This window comes from Rhinolophus sinicus, linkage group LG07, assembly GCF_036562045.2.
Source record: "Rhinolophus sinicus isolate RSC01 linkage group LG07, ASM3656204v1, whole genome shotgun sequence".
In the NCBI taxonomy this organism is placed as follows: Eukaryota; Metazoa; Chordata; class Mammalia; order Chiroptera; family Rhinolophidae; genus Rhinolophus; species Rhinolophus sinicus.
This window is the reverse complement of record NC_133757.1, coordinates 101,141,804-101,168,684: the sequence shown is the minus strand read 5'-3', so window position 1 is coordinate 101,168,684 and position 26,881 is coordinate 101,141,804. Positions and strand designations below refer to the sequence as shown.

General features: G+C 37.4%; 1 protein-coding gene across 2 annotated transcripts in view; it reads left to right on the top strand.

Annotated features, from left to right (window-relative positions):
* TMEM144 (transmembrane protein 144) overlaps positions 1 to 26,881 on the top strand; it is a 74,155-nt gene that overhangs the window by 16,625 nt on the left and 30,649 nt on the right. For both annotated transcript variants that reach the window (XM_074338392.1, XM_074338393.1), the window contains exons 2-8: positions 2,703 to 2,796; positions 3,225 to 5,353; positions 15,709 to 15,880; positions 17,953 to 18,075; positions 20,121 to 20,220; positions 21,811 to 21,891; positions 26,047 to 26,128. In XM_074338392.1, coding sequence (XP_074194493.1) covers positions 15,772 to 15,880; positions 17,953 to 18,075; positions 20,121 to 20,220; positions 21,811 to 21,891; positions 26,047 to 26,128 — 495 coding nt within the window. In that variant the 5' untranslated portion in view covers positions 2,703 to 2,796; positions 3,225 to 5,353; positions 15,709 to 15,771. The remainder of the gene's footprint in view (positions 1 to 2,702; positions 2,797 to 3,224; positions 5,354 to 15,708; positions 15,881 to 17,952; positions 18,076 to 20,120; positions 20,221 to 21,810; positions 21,892 to 26,046; positions 26,129 to 26,881) is intronic.

Sequence of the window (26,881 nt, the reverse complement as noted above, 5' to 3'; positions counted from 1 at the left end):
ACTTTTGCCCAGAGTGATTAGATCAGAGGTGGTCAGTAGACCTGAGCTATACCAATCAGGGGCTTTTATAGCACTTTTCTATGAAAGCTAGCAGAGACTTTTCCCCTAGAGCTTTTCTCTTTGGGGTCACTGTTTGGGGTGGATGAAAGCCTGCAGCAGCTTGCAACCCTCTTCCTTCCCTAGAAAAAAAGTCTAACTGCATGAAGCTTAACTGAGACCAATTCAAAAGCTGAGACAAGCCAAGCTGAGAGATGGAGAACAAGAGTAAGTAACCAAGCAGTTCCAGATTCATAAATAGAGTCCTGGTTCATATGGTAAAGCTATTTCTTTAATCATATTAGCTTGTTCAATATCCTTCCAAAGCATATGAGAAAATAAATTTGTTTTTCCCCTTAGGCTAGTTAGTAATGGCTCTAGTAATATAAAGTATAACATTCTTCATTAATACTGCTAAAAGGTTAGAAATGCAACTGGGCCTCAGGAAAAACGACAGCCAGGGGCTGGAGTATCGCCTGAATCTAGTCCCCTACCTTTCGTCTGTGCCTCTCCCTGTACACTGGTGCCATTCTCTCTCACTACAGTCTACTTTCTTTTTACATAGTTGGAAATGTGACTACGAACAACTCCCTCATTTTACTTCTTATAGGTTCTAGCTCTATTTTTGAACTTGGTTCTATATCTATTTTTTGAAGCACAAAGAGTAATCTGTGTGTTTTACTCTCTGTCTTCCAAGTTCAAAATTCTAAGAAAGGATTCTAATTGACCCACCTTGTGTCATATCATAGATCAATCCATTTTAACTAGGGTTTTGAAATACTATGACTGGCTGACCTTGGGCCAGGTTGCCATCCCTAAACCAATCAAACAAGGCCAGTGGGATGGATTCATGTAAGAATAGCAACGCTCAAGGAAACCATCAAGTTAGATGAGGAAAAGGAATAGTTTCAAGAAACAGAAGTACTAATCCCAGAAGAAGGGAAAACACAGCTATAGGTGTCCCTTACTGGAAGGAGAATGTTTTAAACATGTTAAACTTGAGACCCCATGGAAGGCCAAAAGGGGGCCAAGGAAATATGGCCTGTTAAAACTAGTACTCACGCCTATAAGAGATCATTTATGCATACAATCGATTCTGATGAAACATGTCGTCTCAGACTATAAACTTCAAATTTAAACTGTAAACTGTATATAATTTTACTCCAGGATTACTTAGAACTCATTTTCAAAACAATTTTGCATACTTTAAAGTGTTTCTGTGTTACAGTTGAGTGGACATTGTGATGTAAGAGGAGAAGAAGGGTTGTGGCTGATGGAACATTAAGAAGATGAACAAATCAGAGTCCTAAATGCTGTGTCTTACGCATCCTCTAGCTTAACATAAAGTCCTCCAAGTTTATCCACGTTGTCTCAAATGGCAGCATTTCCTTCTTTCTGGGGATGAGTAAATATCATATTATAATATACATAGCAATGTTCCATTATATTACATTTTCTTTATCCATTCATCTGTCAACAGACACTTAGATTGTTTTCCTATCTTGGCTATGCTGCAATGAACATGGAAGTACAGATATCTCTTTGATACACTGATTTCATTTCCTTTGGCTATATACCCAGAAATGGGTTTGCTGGATCCACTATAAATTTTCATTAATAAATTTCCCACATCAGATCAATAGCATATGGTTGACAGTTTTATTTAAACATATATGGTCTTTTTCTTGTGATTATTTGGCAACTATAAAACTATCTCTTACTAGTGGTTTTGGTCCACAAAACTGAGTAACATCCAGGTGAGATTTTTTTTTTTAGTTTTATTTTATTAAATTTATTGGGGTGACAATTGTTAGTAAAATTACATAGATTTCAGGTGTACAATTCTGTATTACATCATCTATAAATCCCATTGTGTGTTCATCACCCAGAGTCAGTTCTCCTTCCATCACCATATATTCGATCCCCCTTACCCTCATCTCCCACCTCCCACAGGTGAGATTTTAAAGGGAGAAATCAGTATGTTAAGTTTGAAAATGAGACATCCACCTGACAAGTATAAGAACAGTAGGAATAGAGTCAAAATGGACTCAAAAGTCAGAAACAAGCAAGATGTAATTGATTGGCAGTGGATGAAGCAGACTACAGAATTTTTGAACATGTATATCAAGACACATAGATACATTAGTTTTTTACCTGCTTCAAATACTTGCTTGCACATGCATTTAATTTAATGTCTATTTAAAGAGATCAGAATGAGGTTCATATCACACAATATTTTTGCAAAGTATATTAAATATTCATAACCTAAGTGCTGAATCAGAGAGATGTTGACTTGAGAACTAGTAGCACTACCACTTGTTAGCTATGTGAATCTGAGCGAGTACTCTTCAAACCTCGCTCTATGTCCTCATCCATAAAATGTAGATAATCATAGCATGTGACTCACCACGTGGTTCTAAGAATTGAACAAGATAATGCAGATAAGGGTCTTTGTGCAGTGATTACCCAAAGTAAATGTTCAATAATTGTTAGTTATTATTACTGCTGTTATTTTACACACTGTACAGCAGGGGGTATTTCTTTTAGAGCCCCAATAGTGCCCTTCTCTCCTCAGTTTTTTCTCCACCCCACTAGATCTCATCAATGATCTAGCACCCTCAAAGATGAAGCACCCTCAATGAACTTTCTCTGTCCTTTCACCACAGGTATTGATGACTCTCATTCTGTGAATCCATTGGCTGGAAACACTGTTGAAGAAAAATCACATGGTCATAGCAACAAACAAGTGTGAGAGATCAGGTGTGTTTCTTGTAGGGCATTTTAAAGATTACTTGTGCCATAAATATCTTGGCTAAGATTGAACTCAAGAGATTTAAATTTTTGATGAGTAAAATCAAGTAAAAACTTTTAACTAAATGTGGCACTCCGAGAAGGTTTTGGTTTCTAAAGATGAAGATTTTAAATTACCTGGACAAGCTGTTCCCTTGTTTTTAGAAAATCAGCAGACATGCTCTTGAACTATCCATATTGAAGGCAAATTCTTTGTTCCTGACAAAATTGTGATGACCTGTAAGCTGAAGTTAAGTGTTGTGGTTTGATCAACCATCGTGTAAGGTAGAATCAGAGCTAGATCTTTGAGAATATTGACTTCGTTTCTTTATTATTAGTATTATTGATTGATTTGTTTGTTTTTTTGACTTTTTTCTTTTGTTTTCTTTTTTTTTAAGTTTTGAGGATTGCTTGCAGAAGATGAAGCACAAAGGAAAGAGGAAAGACAGAAACTGCATCAAGGTCCAGAAGGCATCATCGTGAGGAAAGACTTCTTGAGGTTCTAATAGGACCCAACCATGCTCTGCTCTCCCAATGTGGGAGCTGCAGCTCTAGGAACATGGGTATGATGCCACATACCCCTCAGTCATAGCAATAGGTGGTCTTCCTCAGAAAACTCGGATTGTAGTAAATGCTAGTCAGGGGAAGCTAGAACAAGAAGGAAGGATATGAAGATGTCACACTGGGAGCCTGAACCCCCTGAGGCCTCCCTTAGACTGGCAGACATAACTGCGGAACACTTGGAGGCTGAGGCCTTGGAGGCATGTTGCAGGGGGCATTCAAAATAAAAGAGGTCTAATTTTATACCAATCAACTGGTGAGAACTTCTTCCAACCTCCTCATTTTCCAAATGAAAAATATGCCATACACACTCTTTAGGTATCTTGACCACAATCACTCAGGGAAATGGACTTACACATCAATATTTTGAACTGTAGTAAGTTACAATAAGATACAGTAAAAGTAAAAATTTGCTGGGATTAAGAAAGTAAATATCTTCCTTACCATTCATCAATCCAGAATCAGAACTTCACATAAAACCAGGTACAACTTTACCAGAAAACAATATGTCTCCCAAATACACGTTGCTGCTGTAAAACACCGCAGCAGCCCAGCTCTTCGGGTGACTGCGTATTTCTTACTGAGAACACGTCTTCTCTAAAACAGAGGCCATCAGAATGACTGCATGACATTATTTCAGTAAGAAAAAAGCATCCCCCTCTTGTCTGAAAGAGTGCAGTCATGTGACACAGCAAGCAGCCTTGATTTCTAGTCCATGTGCAGAGCTTCAGAGAGAGGGTCTTTGGACGTAATATTTGACATTTTAATTTTATTTCCAAGAAAACAGAACCACAGGTCCATTTCACAGTCCAGAACCAATGCTGATCCCATTACCCACAGCCTTATTTTGCTTCGAGCCCATCAGAACACTGCCTCACTTACAATGCACCTAAACTCCACTCTTTTCCAGAATCCTATAATAACTCTCTTTTCCTTTCTTTGGTAAACACCCCACAGTTCCTTTGGTGTGCAGTCCCTGACATTTCAATGAGTCAGTAAACCTGACTTAGTTGATCTATAGGATTGTCCCTCATCGTCTTAGGCTGATTGGGCTAGAAAAAGACCATGTCTTATATTTTAAATGTCTCCTTTAAGCACACTTAATTATCTGTATTTTATCCTATTCCCTAAGAAGTAACAAAGCAATCCAACTGCAAGCCAAAGGATGTTTATTATAATAAGATTTCCATGCTATAAACATAGAACGTTCTCAAGACTGAGGAGGAAAAAAAGTCACTCTTTAAAATGAAAAAAAAAAAGAGTTGGTTTTCTTTCAATTTACTAAGATTCAGGCTATGCCTCTTATAATACAGCAGTGATCAAAAAGAGGGTTTTTTTTCCTGCTTAGTAATATGACCAAGAAAGTAATATGACAATGACCACTGCATCAAGTTGAGAGATACTGAAAAACTTGAAATACTTATGAAGCGCCAAAACCTCCTTCCAGGTCCTCATCCTTGACCTATGATCTTGTTTTCTGTTTCATTGAGAAACAAGGGAAAAAATCAGAAGAGAATGTGCACAAGCTCCCACCACCACCTCTCCCCACCTTCCTGCAACTGCACCTACGTACTGTTCCCATTGGTGACTTCTCTGTATCTAACAAGGGCTAGAGCCCGTGTGCCTGGGTCTAGCCAAGGATGTTGTTCCAGGGATTTTCTTTTCCCTGGTAGGCAGCCTTCAGGGCAGCACACAGGGATCCGCAATGCCGATATCTACGCCATGACGCAGCCTCTTCTCACACAGAATCAGGGATGAACCGTGTGACCAAAAGAATATTGCAGAAGTGATGATGTGTGACTTCAGATGTGAGGTCATAAAAGACGATGACACTTCAACCTGCTTGGATTTCTCCCACTGGGGAAAGCTGCACCGTATCATGAGAACACTCAAGCAGTGCCATGGAGAGGCCCATGTGAAGAGGAACTGAGGCGCCCACCAGCAGTAACGCCAGCTTGCTAGTCATGTGAGTAAGGCTTGGATGTGGAGACTCTAGGCACATCCTTTCTCCACTGAATTGCCTTTGCTCCTTTATCAAAGAACAGTTGACTAGGTATATGTGGGTCCATTTAAGGGCTCTTGTTCTGTTCCATCAATCTATGTGTCTATTCTTTCACCAATTCACATTGTCTTGATTATTGTACTTAACAGTAAGCCTTGAAGTTGGGTAGTCTCATTTCTCTTTATTCTTCAGTATTGTGTTGGTTATTCTGGGTCTTTTGATCTTCCATATAAACTTTAGAATCAATTTGTCAATATTGACAGAGTAACTCGCTAGGATACTGATTGAGATTGCATTGTATCTACAGATCAAATTGGGAAGAAGTGACATCTTAACAATACTGCCTTCTATCCATGAACATAGAATATCTGCTTATTTAGTTCTTTGATTTTGTTTATCATACTTTTATAGTTTTCTCATACAGATTTATTTGAAAGTAGAGTGTTTCTATGAAAAGTTTCATAAGCCTAAATGGGTGTAAGGTGAAGAGTATCCCCCACTTTTTGAAAGTTCGCTTTATACCACTTCGTTTTTGGAAGAACTATATTAGTACCTATTTTCACTAACCAAAAGAAATTTTTTCTTTTCCAAAAAAAAAAAAAGAAGAAGAAGAAGCCTATTACCATACTAATGTAGTATGTAAAAGTGAAGTGACATAACTCAAACATTCAGAAAATGGATACCTGTATTTTGTTAGATTTATACCTAAATATTTCATTTTTCTAATGCTAATATTGTTACTATTTTGAATTTTAAATTTTATTGTTTATTCCTGGAATATAGGAAAACAATTGACTTTTATGTATTAACCTTGTATCCCACAGCTGTGTTCTAATTACTTATAAGTCCCAGGAGTTATTTTTGGCATTTTGGGCGAATTTACTATATGCAAAATCATATCATTTGTGAACTAAGACAGTTTTATGACTTTCTTCCCAAACTGTATACCTTTTGTTTCTTTTTCTTATTGTATTAGCTAGGACTTCTCGTATGGTGTTGAAAATCAGTGGTGAGAGGAGCCATCTTCGTTTTGTTCCTGATCTTAGTTTCTTATCATTAAATATGACGTTAGCTGTAGATTTTTTGTAGGTGTTATTTATCAAGTTGAGGAAGTTCCCCTCTATTCCTAGCCTGCTGAGCATTTTTAAAATTATGAATTGGTGTTGGATTTTCTCAAGTACTTTTTCTGCATCAATTGATACGATTGTGTGATTTTTCTTTTTCAGCCTGTTGATATGATGGATTGTATTAATTAATTTTTGAGTGTTGTACCAGCCTTACATACCTGGGATAAATCATACTTGGTCATTGTGCACAATTCGTTTTACACATTGTTGGCTTCTATTTGCTAGTATTTTGTTGAGGATTTCAGCATCTATGTTCAGGAGGGGATATTGGTCTGCAGTTTTATTTTCTTGTAATATCTTTATCTGGTTTTAGTATTAGAGTAATGCTGACTTCATAGAATGAGTTAGGAAGTGTTTCTATTTCTGTTTTCTGGACGAGATTATAGATAATCGGTATAATTTCTTCCTTAAATATTTGGTAGATGTCACCAGTGAATTCATCTGGTCCTGGTGCTTTCTATTTTAGAAGGCTATTAATTATTGTTTCAACTTCTTTAATATAGGCCTTTTCAGATTGTCTTTTCCTCGTTGGGTGAGATTTTGCAGACTGTATTTGAAGGAATTGGTCCATTTTTTCCAGGTTGTCATATGTGTGGGCATAGAGTTGTTTGTAACATTCTATTTTATAATTTTAACATCCATGGGATCTGTAGCTCTTTCATTTCTAATAACAATAATTTATGTCTTTCCTTCCTTCTTTCCTTCCTTCCTTCCTTTCTTTCTTCCTTCCCTCCCTTTCTCCCTCCTTTTTTCCTTCCTTTCTTCTCTCTCTCTCTCTCTCTCTCTCTCTCTCTCTCTCTCTCTCTCTCCCTGTCTAGAGGTTTGTCGATTTTATTGATTTTTTCAAATAAGAATGTTTTTGTTTCATTGTTTTTTTTCCCCATTGATTTTATATTTTCAATTTCCTTGATTTCTACTCTAATTTTTATTATTTTGTTCTTCTGCTTACTTTGGATTTAATCTGCTTTTCTGTTTCTATTTTCTTGTATCAAAACTTAGATTACTGGTTTTAGAGCTTTCTTTTCTAATATGTCATTTCTATGCTATAATTTTTTTCTCTAAGCATGGATTTCACTGCATCTCATAAATTTGATGAGTGGTATTGTCATTTTCATTTACTTTGAAATACATTTCGTTTTAAGAGCTCTTCTTTGATCCGTGAGTTATTTAGTGGTGTGTTTTTAAATTTCCAATATTTGGGGATTTTTCAGCCAACTTTCTGTTATTTCTAGTTTAATTTCGTTGTGGTCTGAGAGCATACTTTATATGATGTCTATTCTTTTAAATTGCTTACAATGTGTTTTATAGCCCAGAATGTAGTCTATCTTGGCTAATGTTCTATTTGAGCTTGAGGAGAATGTTTAGTCACCTGTGGTTGGATGAAATATTATATAACTGTCAATTAGATCCAGATGATGATGGTGCTAGTCAGTTGAGCTAGATCCCTACTGATTATCCGCTGGCTGCACCTGTCAGTTACTAGCAGGGGTATTGAAGACTCCAACTATAATAGTAGTTTGGGTTTCTTTCTCCTTTCGGTTTTATCTGTTTTTGCCTCGTATATTTTGACACTCCGTTGTGAGGTGCATACACAGGACTGTAATGTCTTCTTGAAGAGTTGCCCTCCTTATCATTATGTAATGCCTCTCTTTTTCCCTCATGATATCCTGTTCTGAGACTAAGTCAGCCTTGCCTGAAATTAAAATAGTTATTCCAGCTTTCTTTTGATTAGTGTTAGCATAGTATATTGTTCTCCATACCTTTTAATCTGTGTCTTTATCATTAAAGTGGATTTTTCATAAACAACAGGTAGTTGGGTTCTATATTTTATTCACTCTGTCTTTATCTTTTAATCAGTATATTTAGACCATTCACACTTAAAGTGATTATTGATAGAGTTGGATTAATATCTACTATATACTGATTTCCATTTGTTGCTCTTGTTCTTTGTTTCTTTTTTCTTTTTTTTTTCTTTCTTTTTGTTTTTCCCCTGGGGGGAGGTGGCTCCTTCTCATCTTTTTCTGCTTTCTCTCATTTTATGTAATATTTTGTATGATTCTATTTTCTCTCTTTTCTTACCATACCAATTATACTTCTTTTAAATTCTTGTTTTGTTTTGTTTTGTTTTGTTTTTTAGAAATTGCCCTTGAGTTTTCAGGATACATTTACAGCTAATCTAAATCCACTTTCATTAACACTATACCTTTGCACAGGTAGTGCAGGTAATTTATAATAGACTATTCCCAATTTCTTCCTCCTATCCCTTATAACATTGCTGTCACTCAGCTCACTTATCCATAAACTATAATCACCTAATACATTGTTGCTACTGTTATGTTGAAGTTATCTATTAGATCGATCAGGAATAGAAACAATCTTTTTTTTTAACCTTCATTTATTCCTTTCTAATGTTCTTCTTTTCTTCATGTACAACCAAGTTTCTGCCCTATGTCATTTTCCTTCTCTGTGGAGAACTTCTTATAACATTTCTTCTAAGGCAGGTCTGCTGGTGAAAATTTCCCTCAGTTTTTGTTTGCCTGAGAAAGTCTTTATTTCCCCTGCCCTTGTAAAGGATAATTACACTGGATACAGAATTCTAAGTTGGTAGATTTTCTTTCAACTCCCTAAATATTTCATGATTTCCAAAGAGAAATCTGATATCATCCTCGTGCTTGCTTTTTTATAGGTAAAGTGTCTTTTTTCCTCTGGTTTCTTTCAATATTTTTTCTTTCTCTATTTTTCTGAAATTTGAATACAATATGCCTGTGTGTAGATTTTTTTTTTAATCCTGTTTGGTGTTCTCTGAGCTTCCTGTATCTGTGGTTTGGTATCCGTCATTAATTTTGGAAAATTCTCAGCCATTATTACTTTAAATATTTCTTTTGCTCCTTTCTCTCTGGTATTCCCATTACCTCTTATGTTATACTTTTTGTAGTTTTTCCATCATTCTTGAATATTGTTTCTTTTATTTTAAATTCTGTTTTCTCTTTATATTTCAATTTAGAAAGTCTTTATTGACATATCTTCAGGTTCACTGATTATTTCTCAGCTGTGAAAGGAATTCTTCATTTCTGGGACAGTGTTTTTTGCTTTCTAGCATTTTCTTTTGATTCTTAGAGTTTTTATCTCTCTGCTTATATTACACATCTGTTCTTGCATCTTGTCCACATTTTCCAATAGAGGTCTTAGTATATTAGTCATAGATATTTTAAATTCCCAGTCTAATAACTCCAAAATCTCTACCATACTTACCTCTGGTTCTGATGCTTACTTTATCTCACCAGATTGCATTTTTTTCTTGCCTTTTAGCACAACTTGTAATTTTTTATTTTTTTTTGAAAGTCAGGCACGATATAGTGGATAATAAGAACTGAGATAAATAGGCCTCTAGTGTGAGGTTTTATGTTTATCTAGCCAGGAGTTCGGCTGTGTTTAATACTTGCTTTGGTTGTGTCACAGGCTTCAGTTTCCTTTCATGTTTTCTTGTCTTCTGTTTTGTCTTAGGGTTTTCTTAGTAACTCCTTAAACATTGTGTCTTGCAGTTGTCTCAGCTGTAATCCATTATTATTATGCTCAGGCACTTTCACCACAGTCACAAGGTATTGGGGAATTTTATGAATAGATCTCCATTTTCACTGAGCTAGAATTCCTGGGCTGTGACCTTCAGAAGAGTTTCTTAACCATTTTTTTTTCTCCCCCTCATGTGAAAGAGGCAGAAAAGCTAGAAGGAGCTCAAATTGTCTAATTGCTCTCTCTCGTGCTCTCGAAAACCTGGCTTCCCGCTGGCCTCTAGTAGCTAGGTTACATAAGGGAAAGATCATTTACCATGGTTACTACTGTGTTTCCCCGAAAATAAGACCTAGCCGGACAATCAGCTCTAATGCGGCTTTTGGAGCAAAAATTAATATTATATTAATATTAGTATAAGACCCGGTCTTATTTTACTATAATATCTTTTTACTATCTTATAGTAAAATAAGACCGGGTCTTATGTAATATAATTAATATAATATAATATAATATAATATAATATAATATAATATAATATAATATAATATAATATAATATAATATAATATAATATAATACCGGGTCTTATTTTACTATGGGGTCTTATGTAAGACCCGGTCTTATATTAATTTTTGCTCCAAAAGACGCATTGGAACTGATTGTCCGGCGAGGTCTTATTTTCGGGGAAACACAGTATGGGAGTTGGGGTCGTGGGCTCTACTGATTGGCTGGGGCTCAGGCAGGGAGCAGGTCCTGGTGGCAGTCATGGCATGTTCTGTGCGGTTCCCAGGGGATGCAGTCCCTGGGGCCCTTCTGGTTTCATGAGTCTGGAGCTAAAACATAACGGAGGCCAAAGTGTTACCTTTGTTTAACTAAAACTTTATTCTAGGTTGAGTTTTGGTTATTGTATCCTGGTCATGCTTGATGGACCTGAAGCTTTATTCTTAAGTGAGTTTGACACAGACCAGAACCTAATGTCCTAAGAGCTTAATAATTCAAAGGAGTGGACATATAGTGTATGTATAGTTAGGAGGTCCTGGGGGAAAGAATGCAAGTGAGTCATCGTTCTATCAGGCTAAACAAAGCTAACTTGCATTAAAGCAGAACGCATGCTAAAAAAATGAAGTTTACATGTGGTTACACTGTGACCTCAATTCTCTGGCAGATGTAAGAAGAATTGCTAATTTTCAATTTGTCTACTATTTTCTTATTGTGGTATCAGGAGTAATAGCTTCTGAGATCTTCAAATGTCAGAGCAGAAACCAGAAGTTCTAAGATATTTTATATACATTATATCTTTTGACAACATAAAAGGGTGAGGTACACAGATCTTATTATTGACATTTTACATACAAGAAAACAGAGGTGAAACTAACCTGAATCTTCTAGTACCTGCCAAGACTTTTCCAATACAGACCTTTATGTTTAGGCATTAATGCATATGAAACAATTTGAAAGAAAAATTTTAGTTTAAGCAGATGATTGTCCATATTTGGGCTGGCTCGGTGGCACAATATAAAAAGCACGGGACTGGAATATTCCGTAATAAATGTCCTCAAGCCGGACTCAGCCCCCAACTCATTTTTAAATTTTAGGGAATTCACAACAGTGGGGCATCTCAGTCTCTCAATGTGAATCGGAAGCAAGAACCAATCACATGACCATTGCAGCTTCTTGCAATCAAAGTGAAATAATTCTAGGTTGTATTTATGCCCTATATTCCTGGAAGAGAGAATTTGTGTGTGAGTGTGTATATCTGAGTATGTACGAAAGAGGAACTTCAAATTTTTTCTCTGAACTGCTTAATCCTTCCCTTTAGTGAAAAGCCTTAGCTTCTTTAATTCTTTAAATGACATGATACTATACCTTTTCATCTGCTTATCATACACTATAGTTTATGAATGTGAGTAATGTTTAAAGCAGGACTTCCTTCCAGGACACCTCATCTTTGGACGGTGCTTATGTTTTCTCCTTCCTTTAACTCCACAACCATTGCCAACCACTAGATTGTCTCAGTTAAATGTCACTTTCTCAAAGAAACCTACCTTGATCTCTTAGACTAGGAGAGAACGCAGCACTTTCCCTTTCTGAACTTGTTCGTATCTGTCCCTTGCTATTCTGGAACCAACATGAAGGCTGGACTCTATAGCTCAATGCTGCGTCCACAGAGGTAACGATCTAGAACAGTGCTGTTCAACAGAAATGTCTGCGATGATAGAAATGTTCTAATCCTGCACATATGGCCTATTGAGCACTTGGAAAGTGTCCAGAGCAAGTGAACTACTGAATTTTTAATTCTAATATAAATTTAAATAGCCGTATGCTACGTATCAGATAGTGAGGAACGAGAGCTATGCTTCTCAAAATTTAAGTCAAGAGGTCAGCAAATGACATTTTAACCCTTTCCTCCAGGTAATTCTTATTATCAATATAATTATATCAATATGATTTGACAACTAATGATTTGGAATGTGATTCTCAAGACTGGCTTCACATTAGAGTCACCTAGAGGAGGTTTTACAACTAAACGATCTTGAGCCATACATTTAAGAGATTCTATTTCAATTGGTCTAGTGTGGGGTCCAGGTATCAGTATTTAGAAAACAAAATGGAAAACCTCCCCCGGTGATTGTAATGTGCAATCAAGTTTGAGAAGCCTAGAACATATGTTCTCACATGGCACAGGTAATTGTTCCGGCAGAAAGTAAAGGCTGGCGAAGCGCCTGGTAGTGGAAGGAGTAAGACCAGAGTAAGCTCAGCACCCGCAGCGCTGTGTAGGCGGATCACACCGGTGCTGAGCAGGTGAGAGTTTCAGCCGCCAGCCCGGAGCGCAGTGAGTACAGCAATCAGAGGACACCCAAGTAGCTTTGCTCACGGTTTTTCAAAACGTGCTCATGATTAAAAAGAAAAATTAAGGCTCAGAATAAGTACGTTCAAGCACTGCTAATTTTAACCAAGACACTGGCAGAGCTTGCCAGATTTGAGGAAATTAACATGAAGTTAAAAGTGAAATCTTATTTCAAGTGGAACGAGCAGTATTGATTAGAAAAAAGCAAATACCAACAGAAAGGACTGCATAGGAGTTTAAATTGCTAGGAGAAATTTAGAGGGAAAGTATTTACTAATACATGAAACAAGCACTAGAACAAAAATTAATAAATAGTTTAATAAAATATCAGTGGACAGTTAAAAGTAAACATTAAAAAACGACTTTAAAGTATATTAATTTAAAGTTTACGTAAAAGTAGTTTGAAACAGTAATTTGTTAACAGATTTGTGCTCAGACGAAATGAGAATAATGTGCTAACGTGATATTGCTTTTCTTTTCTACAAAAATTTAGTTGATTTAGAAAGAGGTAGCCTCTTCCTTGAAGATGGTAAAGATTGCCCATCCACACTAAAGTAACATCACATGCTTTCTGAAATGTGCCAGAGCTGTATGCAATAAACTTCATTTATTTGCATAAGTATTGCAGGAAATAACTTTAAGTGAAGTAACACTAATTAATGTTCATTCAGCTGTCCAAATGCAGTTCTTGCACTCTGATTAGCACTTCAAATTATTCTTTCAATGGGCTGAAATCTGGGAGGTTTAGGGCTGCCAATAACCTTTAAGAGAGCCATCTTTTCACTAAAATAATTTGCCACTTTTGAAGGTTATGCATTCTCTTATCAATGTGCTTATAAAAATTTTTGTTTCTTCGCTTTGCTTGTTTTAATTAAATTGGGGGGGAAATTGGTTTCTCAGCTAGCACCCAATTGTATCTCTTTTTAGTCCCATGATATCCTTCCCAGGCACCTCCTAATCCTGTGACCTATTGCAACTGTGTTACGTTAGCAACAATCCACCTCCATGCTTGACCCTTGAGCAAGACAGCTCATGTAAGCCATTGCAACAATCCACCTCCATGATTGACCTGAGCAATACAGCTCATGTAAGCCATTGCAAGGCTAAAATTTGCTTGTCACCTAACAGTAAAACTATTATTATTTTATTGTAATAATGTTACTATGCCAGTGTTTAAACATGACTCAGTGTCTCTTTCTACACTCCATCCCCCATGAAGGATGCTGTCTTACCAGCAGTGCTTTGGTTGTTGTTCTGTTTCTTAAGAAAGCACACACAATTTTAAATAGATATTTTTCTTACTAAAATTGATCCAGCCATTTTGAAGTTATTCTTATTTTCACCTAAATTATCCATAATAATGCCAAAGAACATATATTGTAGGTAGTTGTTTATTTAATATTCTCAGTAATGCAAAAGGAATGGGGAAAATACATGGAAAAATGGAACACCTTTTAAGTAAATGTTTATCTGTAAAATAACAAGGAAAGGTGATTTCAGATGTATACTCAATAAGTATCCACAAGAAGTTATCATTATAACATTAAATTTGGAGGAAAGAAAAGACTGGGTTATCCTCAGGTGCATTTCAGAGGCCTTACATGGTGAAGTGAACCAAAAGGTCAATATGCAAAATATGAATTCAAGATGGTGTTGTGGGAAGACTCTGGTTGCCTCTTGTGGTAAAATGAGTCTTTTGAGTTATTTTTTTCTCAAGTAGTTTATACCACGGAAAAGATGACTTGTGTTCAGTAGCATTTTCCAAATGTTATCTTATAAAAAATGTCTGGTTCTTGAGTATTTATGGTTTTATAAGGGAACCAAAACTTTTTAATGAGCTTAGCAATGCTGTCCAATAGAATGTCCTGCAATGATGGAAATGTTCCATATCTACCCTGTCCAGTGTGTTAGCTACTGGCTATATGTGGCTACGGAGCACTTGAAATGTGGTTAATGTGGCAGAAGAACTGAATTATTTTTTCTTTTATTTAATTTTAGCAAATTTAAATGAAAATCTAGTGATCCATATGTGGCTAGTGGCCACCAGATTGCATAGGTAGCTCAGTAGCTGCCTCATGTTGTTGTGCTGGCTGGCTGACAGAACTGTGCAACACACCACTGCTGAACCTGGCCTCTAGGAGATGCCTGAAGAGATTCCTCAAGAATCGAAATCTTGAAGAGATTTAGGAGATTCTTCTATCTGTTCAGTTTTTTTGAAAGTCATAAACATATAGGGTTTTATGAACTACTTAAACTAATATATACTGTGGGGGGAACTACTGATGAAGAAAAGTGCGTTCACCTCGAGGGGATCCTGAGATGTAGCAGCAATTCAACCTAATGTGTGCAGCTCAGGCTGGAAATACAACGAATGCTTTTGCTTATAAGGCACTGATAGTCTGAAAGTCTTCGCAAATGCTCCCTCATTTGATTGTCACATAAACCAATTGAGGCAAACAGAGTCCTGGTCCACAAATCTTTTCATTATACCCATCGACCTACATGGGAGAATTTTTTTATAATATCATAAAAACTGTATCTAGATCTTGGATGAAGTTAGGCTTTCAAGCTCTGAAGACATTTTTTTTTTTTTCAATCATAGGTTAGAGATCAAAAAGGGGTTCTATGATAAAAAAAAATGAAAATGAAAATCAATGAATGAATGAACATGGGAGTGTGTATATAATATCTAATTTCATAATGCCCTAACACTTTATCTGGAAGAAGGAAGCTTAGCAGGCTTTTGAAAAACTCAATAAGTATCATGTATTAATCACAATTTGTTCACAGATTCATAATGTCTTCATTGTTTCATTTTTATTTCTTTTATTTCAGAAGCTCTTGAAAAGTACCTCAAGTCTAATGTGAAGCAGCTCGCTCTCAGGCGGCACTGGAACCATGAGCAGCAATGAAACAGACCTAACCACTGGTTTCATCTCCTCTTCTGTAGCCATCCTTTTGTTTGGTTCAAACTATGTACCACTTAAAAAATACGAAACTGGTGATGGTAATTATGTTTCCTGCATTGTTAACCTTAAATCATTTTTAAATATGAAGTTCTCTTTTTGGGGTCTTTTAAAAATGATGGCTACAAAAGTAAATTTTGTTGAACCAAATGAATAGAGCTTAAAATAAATCATTTGATAACACCCATGCCAGTTTATCTGAGAGTTCGTCAGTATAGGATGACCTCAAGATTGTGTTTCATGGTGAAGCTAAGATGGATAGCGTTAGGCAAGCTTTTCAGTCATATCTGTTATGTTCACAAAAGAAGGAAGTTAGTCCATACTAATAACACTTGTTTCGCAAACACAAATTTCCAACGCAATTGATATAATAGAGAACAATTTGAGCACAACACAAATTTTGTGTTTGCTTATGGGCAGTTTTGACTCTGACGAAACACTAAGTGAACACAGACAACTGCCCCCAGATGGGCAAAGATGCATAGTAACACACAACATGTGTTCACACATACCCCTCAAATATCCACCAGCTCCCTCAGCACCACAGTCATCCTTATCTGGTTTTAGAACTCTCATCAACCAACTTCACAACAACTCACAACCTGAAACACTTCCGATGCCTGCTTCCGTAAGCAAACTTCAGGTCTTCTTCCAGTTAAAGTGCCACGTCTACTGTAGCATTTGTGGATTTCTTAACCATTTAACCAATATAAAACTGTACAATTTTATTTGGTTCCTATCTTTTTTTTTCCTAATACACTGCTGAAGAATTTTTGTGCCGTGCCCTAACCACATTTTCCCCATAAGCTCTATGAAACATTTTTATTGCATGATTTTGCATAATGCAGTGATTTTTAGGAACATAATGTCACAGGCTCTAATGTGAATTTTAGGGAAGAAGCAACAGTTGCTTTTATCTGCCTGCCTTTTATATTAAAGCCAGGAGAAGGAATTGGAGATGTGATGGTGAACATCTGTAGGGGAACAGTTGTGTTATCTCCCCAATTTCTATGTCTTAATACAACTTAGACAATAGAATTACAAATCTTTTATCTCCAGAGTCTTTCTTTTCCTTTGCAGTTACGACAGGAATGGAAACTACTAAAAGAAGAACCAAAAATCCTAAAAACTAAAGGGTAGAAGACCTGGCTTTTAGGTGTTTCACAACTGTGCAATTCTGGGCAAATTTCATCAGCTCTTTTATTCTCAGTTTCTCATTTATAAAATGAAGAACTTGTGAAAAGAACTTATTCCCTTTCATCTTTATGATCCTACTTTTTGTTTTAGAGGTTAATAGCCATTTTTTCCCTCTCCTCCACAGAAATAGGCAGAAATCTTCCAAAGTTAGAGTCAGAAGTGCTACGCTGAGTTGTACCTGCCTTAGGATTTCTTCCAATGTTGACTTTTTCCTTATCCTTTTGATCCCTAAACCCTAGCTGGTACACGCGTACAGATATACCTCACATCACCATGTGATCATCAGATAACTGGCAAATGGCAACCCAGAACATAGAAAGGAGAGTGGCCCTCACTTAGAAGGCTAATTCTCATGTTGGAAATGTCTGCCTCGTCAGACATTCAGCTCTAATTGTATGAGGTCTCATGTGACCATAAATGACTTTATATTTATCCTGAAAGTGGCATAAATGATCCCTAAAGCTTTCGATCACTGTTGTTGTGCTTTTCTGAAGTTCTTAATGCCATGTTTTTGGTGAGAGACAGAACTAGGTATGGCATCTGAATAAAAATATAGAGATTTAGTCTTGCCAATACTAAATATTTGGTTTGTCTTATAGGTGGGAAAAAATATTAAGCAGGAATGCACTATGTATAGCAAATTTTAAAATCAAACAGCCTGCATTTAAATTGCAGTTCTACAAACTGGTAGCTGATTGGGCAAGTTGCTTCATCTCAGATTCATTTCCTCGATGTTTGAACTCAGGTTAATTATGACAGACAGTAATTATAAGACTTAGATTAAATGTGCAAAGTGCCTGGCATATAGGCATCCAATAAATTGTGGCCATTCCTATAATGTCTCATTGACGTTCCTAAAAGTATTAATTTACTCAAATCAGTTTGAACCACTGACACCAATTTCTTTCATTACCAGGAATGTTTCTCCAGTGGGTACTGTGTGCTGCCATATGGTTGGTTGCCTTGGTGGCCAATCTGATACTACGTTGCCCTAAGTTTTGGCCTTTTGCAATGGTTGGGGGCTGCATTTGGGCAACAGGTAATGTATGATATACTATTATCATTTAATACTTTAATTGACTTATACTATGACCAAATAACCCTGGTTCATAATAGAAGGAAATAGTACAAATAGTAATTCTGAATAATCCTTAGTCATAGATGTTAGACGTTGACAATTTAGTTTCTTTCATTGAGATGTTCCATAAATATTTTTGGTGCATTTCCTGACTCTTCCCTCTTAATGATTTTTTTTTTTTTTTACTACTTGACAGAAAATTATAGCAAAAAATGTTTTAACGGCTCTCTATTCAAGCATAACTCATATATAAGTTTAAGTGCTCTGGCCTTTCTCTAGCATGTTTATCAGAAAATATTTATTAAATAGTAGTCTCTACTAATATCATTTTTAGGCTTTTTCTTTAAAAGTGAGCACAGATACATTATCATTTCAAAAGCACGGGCAGACAAACAAAAGCAAACAAAAATCTTCTCCTGGTTGCCTTACCAATACCTGAAATTATATAACTAGAATTTATGCCTTAGCTTGGCCAATCACAGATGTTTTCCTGGTCTTAATATAGTACACCTCAGGACAGCTTTCTTTTCTTTATCAAAGAGAAGTCCAGGTATCCAGGATCTTTAGAGGCAATTTGATTAAAAGCAAATAAATTTTAAAATGTTGAAAATGTATTGGGTACCCACTTAATTTGAATATCTGCAGAATAAATGATTTAGTGCAGTTCATGAGTTGGAGGACAAAAGAGTTAAGGTCTAAATTTCCACTAGAATTTAAATTATAATACCTCACTTATACCTTACTGTGATTATGTTTATCTGATTGGGCTAGGGGAACAGAGAGAGCATCCATTCCTGCTGATCTTGATAACCACCCGTAGTATTTATATTGACCCAGCAGGTTCCACTGGGGGTCAGTGGAGGAAGGGTCTAATTTGAGATAGGCTGCAGATGTGGTTCCTATAGACCCAAGTAACTGATTGGATCTGGGAGTAGAGAAAAGGGAGGAGTCAGTGATGAAATAGGGGTTTTATCATAGGTGATTAGCAAGGTGGTGGTATTATTGTCACGTATGAGGAAAATGGGGAAAAGAACATGTCTGAAAAGAAAAATGATGAGTTCAGGGTTCAGCTTGGGACCTTCTCTGTTGGAAGTTCCTGATGCTTCTACATTGGGGGTCATCTTTGTTGGAGATCTCTTATTGGAGATCTCTCATCTTTGTTGGAGTTGGAGATCTCTTATCGGCAACTTGAAACACAGCACTCCAACTGTGGAGAAGGTGCAGGCTAGACCTGTATCGCTGGGAGCATGTGTCTCTAGCTGATAGTTGAAATCATGAAATTAGTCAAAGAACAAAAAAAGAATATACCAACAGGAGGAATGTGTTCTAGGGAAAATGTTTAGTGGGCACCTAAATCTGGATGGTATGATGAGAAAGAACAGCCATAGAAATTGCTGAAAAGAGGAACAGGAGGGAATCAGGAAATGAGAGCATCTCAGAAGCCAGGAGAGGAAAGCTTTCAAGTGGAGATTGCTGGACTGAGGCCAGAGTGCTGAGGGGCTAAGAACTATGTATAAAGCGATCATAGTTTGGGCCCTGAGTCACCCTCAAGAGCACAAAGCAGTGAATGCAGGAATCCAGAACAGAAGTCAGTGAGTCAAAGTCTGGGGTCATAATGGGCCAAAGACATCTATCTACCTGTGGTTGGCCCTGGCTCAAGTCTAAGGGGATGGTCACTACCGATTTTATTGATGGCCACTGCAGAAGTCAGAGATCGGAGGCCTACGTTAGGATGAAGAACACTGGTTCAGTTAGGCAGGGAACTCAACTTTTTTTTTTTTTTTTTTTTGTAGGATTTTGCACTAAGCCTAGTTCTTCGAGCAATCATAACCATGAGTTTAATGTCCCCCAAAAATGTGGTTATTTTAAAAATGAGGCCTTGTGCTTTACTAAATTGGCCCAAATCCCATAAACTTCAGTTGAAGTTTAAATAAAAATTCATTCAATTTATCATGTATTTTCTGTGTTGGAAATAATACCTTTCTTCTGTTATGTTACGTCCACAGGGAATATTGCTGTTGTCCCAATTATCAAAACCATTGGTTTAGGCCTTGGACTCTTAATCTGGGGATCCTTTAATGCCTTAACTGGCTGGGCAAGCTCAAGGTAATACAAAGCAAACTGTTTCCACTACGATTCTCTGTGCTCATACTCGCTGTAAGGCAAGTGCTAGGGACTGGGCAACCTGAGAGGACTAACATATGGTTCTTATACTCTCAGAGAGTACAGCTGGCAAGACATACACATGAAATATGTTACCTTTAATCATTATTTACCGTAAGTTCTAAACAAGTGATCTAGATTTGATCACGATACAGGAAAGAATTATCTCTAGGGATCCAGAGTAGGGATAGAAAAAGGGAACTGATGTTTATCTTCCCATTTGATTGTGTGACATGTGTTACACGCATCATTCTCATCTCCTTTTCACAAACATGTAAGGTACGCACGCTCAGCTAAGAGAACTGATACACAAAAGCTTGAGCACCTTGCTGAAGGCCACAGAGCTACTAAGCCAGGATTCAAGCCCTGATCTTCTAGCTCCAAAGCACAGCGTAGTCTTCCCTCTAGAGTCTGGGTCAGGGACACAAACCAGGGCCCTGACTCTCAGCCACTTTTGTATATAAAGTCTTACTGGAACACAACCAAACCCATCCATTTAAGTATTGTCTATGGCTGCTTTTACACTACAGTGACAGAGTTGAGTAGTTAGTTGCCAGAGACCCACACAGCCTGAAATATTTACTCCCTGCCCCTTTAAGGAAGAGTTGCCAATCTCAGCTCTGGAGCTGGGCTGTCCAGTAGAATCACCACAAGCCACCTATGGACATTTGCATTTACATTTAAACTAATTAAAATTAAACACTCGGTGCCCCACGTGTCCTAGCCACGTTGCAAGTACTCAGTAGCCACATCTGGCCACAGGCTACCCTATTGCACGGGCGGCTGTGGAACGGCCCCGTCAGCACAGACGTTCTATTGCACTGCACTGCCCTTGATCAGCAGAGTCATATTCAAGTGGAGTCTGGGAAAATGAATGAAAGGGAGGAGATTCCACTTACCTTACTTTTGGGGCTCCTCTTCCCATTTAAAGCACTCCAACAACCTCAATCATAGTAAAACCAGCTAACCTCCAATACATTCTTTCTGGTCATTTCCCCATTCCCCGCCCTGCTTTTCTACATGTGCTATTTTTCTTTTGCTTTTTCCTCTTGCCTCCTTTTCTCTTGCCCCTGGATGGTTCACAGTGATTGTCCGGAATGATCACTACAATGTCAAGGCATGAAAATAAAAGGAATTTAAGGTGATGCTAAAGACCAGAGGTCTTTAAGCACTTACTTAAAAGTCTATTTCAAATAGTATATAAAATTGCAACTAACTAAGTAGCATTCAGTTCGGCACCTGACCTATTTTTTCTTCCTTCTTCCATAGTCTTAGTAAGAAAGGGACACTCACAAGTAATTTTATATATGCTAACTCTTTTAATTTTCGTAAGAAACCTATAAGGTACATTTAATTATCCCCATTTTAAACGTGGGAAATTGAGGCACAGTGACAATAGTTAACTTCTCCAAGTCTCAGTAAGTGAGGGACCTAGGACTGGAACCAGGAATCTGACCCTGAATTGGTGCCCTCAAACACCTGATGAGCACATTTTCAACAGTATCAACTTGACGTGACTTTGTCCGCTTCCAGGTTTGGCTGGTTTGGAATGGATGCTGAAGAAGTATCAAAACCGCTGCTAAATTACTTTGGAGCTGGGCTCTCAGTAGTGAGGTAGGTAGCCATTTCTAATATTTCAGCTCTTCTTCTTAACATTTTGAATGCTTTTTAAAGATCCTGATGTGTTTACATTTTTAAAAAACACCCCACATTTCATAAAACTGTCCTGATTTTGCCTCAGAGTCTTCTTCATTTACATTGGCAGACCTGGCTTTAGAGGACAAAAAGTGCCAGCTCCAGGGTGAGGAGTCCACGCTGCAGCTCTCCAAACCTCTGAGACCCTGGGAAAATCAGTTTAGCTCCTGTGAAGCTCATTTCATGATCTGTAATATTTAGAAAATCATAATACAAGGCTCATACATTAGAATTACACAGCACGTTACAGTATTTTGCAAACTGAAAAATGTCATGTAAGTCAATGTGCTTGCTTCCTGACGCCCCTGGAATAACCGTTGATTCTCTGTTCTTATTATTCACTCTTTGCCACCCAGTTTCCACTTTTCTGTCACCTCATTCAACTCTTCTTAACCCAGTTAGATAACTACTCTCTCACCTATGAAAACACACACTCATATATATCTATTTGTGGATGTCTGTGTCTAGTTGTGTGCACTATATAAATGAGGATGAAAATGACTTTGAATCTCTGTATGTCAGTGTTCAGTCAATATAAATGTAACAGAAATTAGGTCACCTTAAATTCAGTCCCCTTTCCTCTCTAGACTCCATTTATATTCCCTGTCCGTGTTTCACAAAATGAATAGCACTGCCTGGAAAGATTTTAGTACTTTTTTATTCTTCAGGGAAAAAAATACGGTATTTCTCTTCCTCCTGCAATGATAGCTTTTCCCTAACCACATTCAGGAACAATCTCTTTGTCATTGAAATGTTGCCTTAGAGAGTGGTTCCAGGCCAATTGGAGAACAAATAACATAGATTATTCTAAAATAGCAGATTCCTGACATTTTTGGTCAGAGGCAATTTTATGTATTTTGTACAATTCACAGAGCATTCTAGTTTTAAACAGCTCTCTGAAAAACAATTTCTTTACACCCAAAAATTGTAATGTAGCACGCCTTAGTTTTGATTTAATCGTAATTTAAGGCCAATTTACCAAGTCCATCAGCCATTGTTTTTTTTCCCTATTTCTTCTTAGAGAGTGTACATTCTCTAAAATTACAAATTATTCACCTTCTACCACTTCTACCTTGGGCAAATCACTTCATTCTCCAAGCTTGATTTGTTCATTTGGAGATAATAACTGTACCAGCCTCGTAAGATATCTTGAGGATTAAATCAAATAAAATATTTTAAGTGCTTTGTAATAGTGCTAGGCGCATGGCTAATGTTCTATATGTCAGATAATTTTCATTATACTATTCGTTTTTATTAATAATTATTTCATGTTCAATTATTGTATCCCCTTTGGGTATGTGTTGTCAAACTCCAGGATAAACTAGTCAGTGCACCTGGGGAATCACGCAGTTTGGTTTGGAGCTTGGTTTGTGGCAGGGAAATGCAATGATCTCTTCCTGGAGTGCACCCCAACTCCCTTTTATGATTCTTTACTGAGAAGAATTTCTGGAACCTTTCATTATTTTAACTCAGTTAAATCAGTTTGTTCTGAAGGGCATTCATTGACTAAGCCTGGAGTTTTATTTATGGTCAGCATAAGGAAACGTGGAATACAGTTACATTGGTTTACGAAGTTCCTCTTCTTTTTAAAATTGAAATCATTGCTCGTATCCTATGTACAATCCAATTTTTAAAGGACGGGGTAGATCATCTCTATATGATATGTAAGGTAAGTATCAGTTAGTCTCTACACCCAAAACCATCCAGGTATTTTAAACAGCAGAGGATTTAACACAAGGAATTGTTCACAAAAGTGTCAAAGGCCCAGAGGAGCAAAACGAGGAAAGGGGCACCGCCCTACACCCTGGAGCCCACACTTTGGCACTGCTGGAACAATTGCTTCTGTCCGTGATCGAGTGACCGAGTGACCACTCCTGCTGAAATTACTACCATGTTTCCCCAAAAATAAGACCTACCCGAAAACAAACCCCAGTGAAGATAGTCAGCTAGACGGATGCATTTAGTACATTTTGATGATGTTCCAGAAGAACATGACATGACTGTGTTTGAATAAATGTAGATTGTTGTACATAAAAAAATAAGACATCCCCTCAAAGTACACCCTAATGCATTGTTTGGAGCAAAAATTAATATAAGACCCGGTCTTATTTTCGGGGAAACATGGTAGAAAAATCACCAAAACAAAATGGTATCTCCCACCTTTTAATGTCGTGCATATGCCTCCCATTGGCAAAACTTAGCTGCCAATACAGTTAGAGAGAAATGTAGTTTTCAGTCTTCTAAGTCCCATGGTTCAGGAAGTTGAGCTGCCACCAAGAAACACTGTCCAGGACACTCTCCTAAACATGCTTTCATGGAGATCCAGGAGTCGGAGTGCATAAAAAGGCTCTGGATTTTCCTTGAGTCTGTTCTCCATTCTTTTGTCTTCTCACTTAACTTGCTTTCTCTGGAGAGTTGTATTGTGAAGAAACCCAAATCTTTCTTTCTAGCCATTACTTTTCTTCCGAGCCATGGTCCTTGCATCTAACTACAGTCCAGGCTAGACATCTCTGCATAGAGGCCCCCAGGCATCCCCCAGTCTGTCTGAGATGAAGTCACATGTGATGGGGACCCTGGTGGGACAGACACAGGTCAGCACTCTGTAAGCACTAGTTCCTTTCTCTTTGCCTTGCATGTTTCCCAAACAAACTACTCTTCTGATTTTACCCTTCCCTTCAAACCAATTCCTCTTCCTGCATTCCCTCTCTCCACAGAGGTATTAGTCAGTTATTCAAATTCAGAACCTAAGTCATCTTGATTTTTTTCCCTTTTGTACACCATCTTATCTAATCCTGTAAAATCCTTTCTGAATATATCACAACTTCTTCTCCTGTTCCTTAGTCCGTGACTACCTTACCTACCTGAACACAATTATAAAAATCTCCCATCTAATTTCCCTAGTTCCAGTCTTTCCTTTTGCCAGTATGACTTGCTTGTATCTGCTATCAAATCAGGCCATCCCTCTACTTATGAACTTTCGAAGGCTCCCCATTCGATTCAGAATAAATTTGTCTCCTTCACCTGGCATGTCCTCCACAGTGACAGGTTCAACCCTTCTTCCTGGCACCGTTCAGCAAGTAAGAGACTGAACTAGGAAATACTTCATTTTTATTTGAAAGATAGCATATCATATGCCACATTCCACACTTAGCCACCTTACACTATTTCAGGCTCGTATATACTTTGAAAACTTATTATATCATTGTAACTTTTGAACCATGCAAATGCATTCAAAAAAGAATGTCAAAAGTATATCAAACTTGTTCGTTTTCTTAAGTTAATTTACTATTGTAACACATTTTTAACATATTTGCATGGTTCAATAGTCAAGAGTGAGGCATTTGTTACAAAAATACTGGACGTGAATAGACAGTGCATTATGAGAGAGATGTTAAAGGGGGAAAGTCATTAGGCTTATGAATGTGTTTTTATCTCTTAAAATATACTCTGGAGATATTCCCATATCACAGCATAGAGGGCATCCTCACTCCTTTCTTATAGCTGCATAGCATTCCACTGTGTGACCATGAAGGTCACTGCACCTGAGTGTGGGTGTACCTGGAACGGATTGGTAAGGTCAGGAGTGGACACACCTGTGGCTTTGGAAGATGGTCGTAGAGTCTCCTTCATGGGGTATGCACAATTCTGCACTCACCTGTCTCCTTGAGTTCTCCAACGGAGGATGCTGTTAAACTTTTGGGAGTTTTCAATCTGATAGGTGAGAAGTAGTGTTTCAAAGTGTTTTTTATTTGTGTTCTTTTACCTTGTGATTCCAGGGTTAAGCAGGAATAAAAAGATGGAGCCATTGACTAAAATGAGAAAATCGGTAGAAATCTGATTGGGGAGGCGGGGGGAAGCTAATGAGTTTAGCTTCTAACCTGCTGCAATTAAGGCCAATGGGAGATATCAAAGAAAGTGTCTGTCATGTAGAAATGGCAGGACCAATGAAAAGGCAGTTTTAAAGTAATCATCATATCAGTAGGATTTGATTTAAGCTGTTTTTTCTTAACATTCAGGCAACTTGATATGAACCAGGGTTATGGTAAATATAACTAACATTTATTTTCTTTACAGTGCTTTCATATTTTTGTTCATCAAAAGTGAAATACCAAGAAGCACATGCTCTGTGGACACCACACCACAAATGACAGAGCATGTGAGTATAATATGAGAGGCAACTTGATTTGAAATATAAAATTAAGATAAAAGGAAAATGCATCGATTTCAAACACAGATGAGAAGGTGGGGTGTATGTGGGTGCATGTGTATATGTATGTATTTCTAGTCAGGGTTATCTCAAATGTCTTAGCATGATTGTTATGGCGAGGTCTGTTACCGAGCTCAAGGGGTTCACTGCTTGGGGTGTTCTATTCAAGAATGCAACCTCTTTGCCGTGAGGTAGTTTTCTACTTGCAGCAAGTAAAGGAGACAAGATTTACATCGACAGCTCTGGCTCCCAGAAGAGAGGCTTAGCCATTGCTTATATACACTATTTGGCTAATTACACATTAATGTCTTCTTTGCAGTCGGCTACACTTAATCAGGTTGAGTTCCTGTCGAGCTCATCCTGTTTGCAGCTGCATCTGCAAAATACTGTGCTACATTTTCACATGTAGCAGGACCAGTATTCAGTAAGAGGGGTCCACACCTTGAGATCCTTGTCCTACTAACAGGTCTGTGTGATAATCTATCAGTATTTCCACAGGAAAGTTTCTCAATTAACACAGAGGTCTATTTTCATTGACAGTAGATCCCTACTCAGAGTTGTAGATTCAAGCCCATATTTTGGAAGGATTGAAGGATTTCCACAATAGAAGAACCCTGAATATTATAGAGGAATATGAAGGTTACTTTAGAAAGGAGGAGAAAGGAGGTTCTCAAGTAGACCTAAGAAGGACGGGGGGGAAAT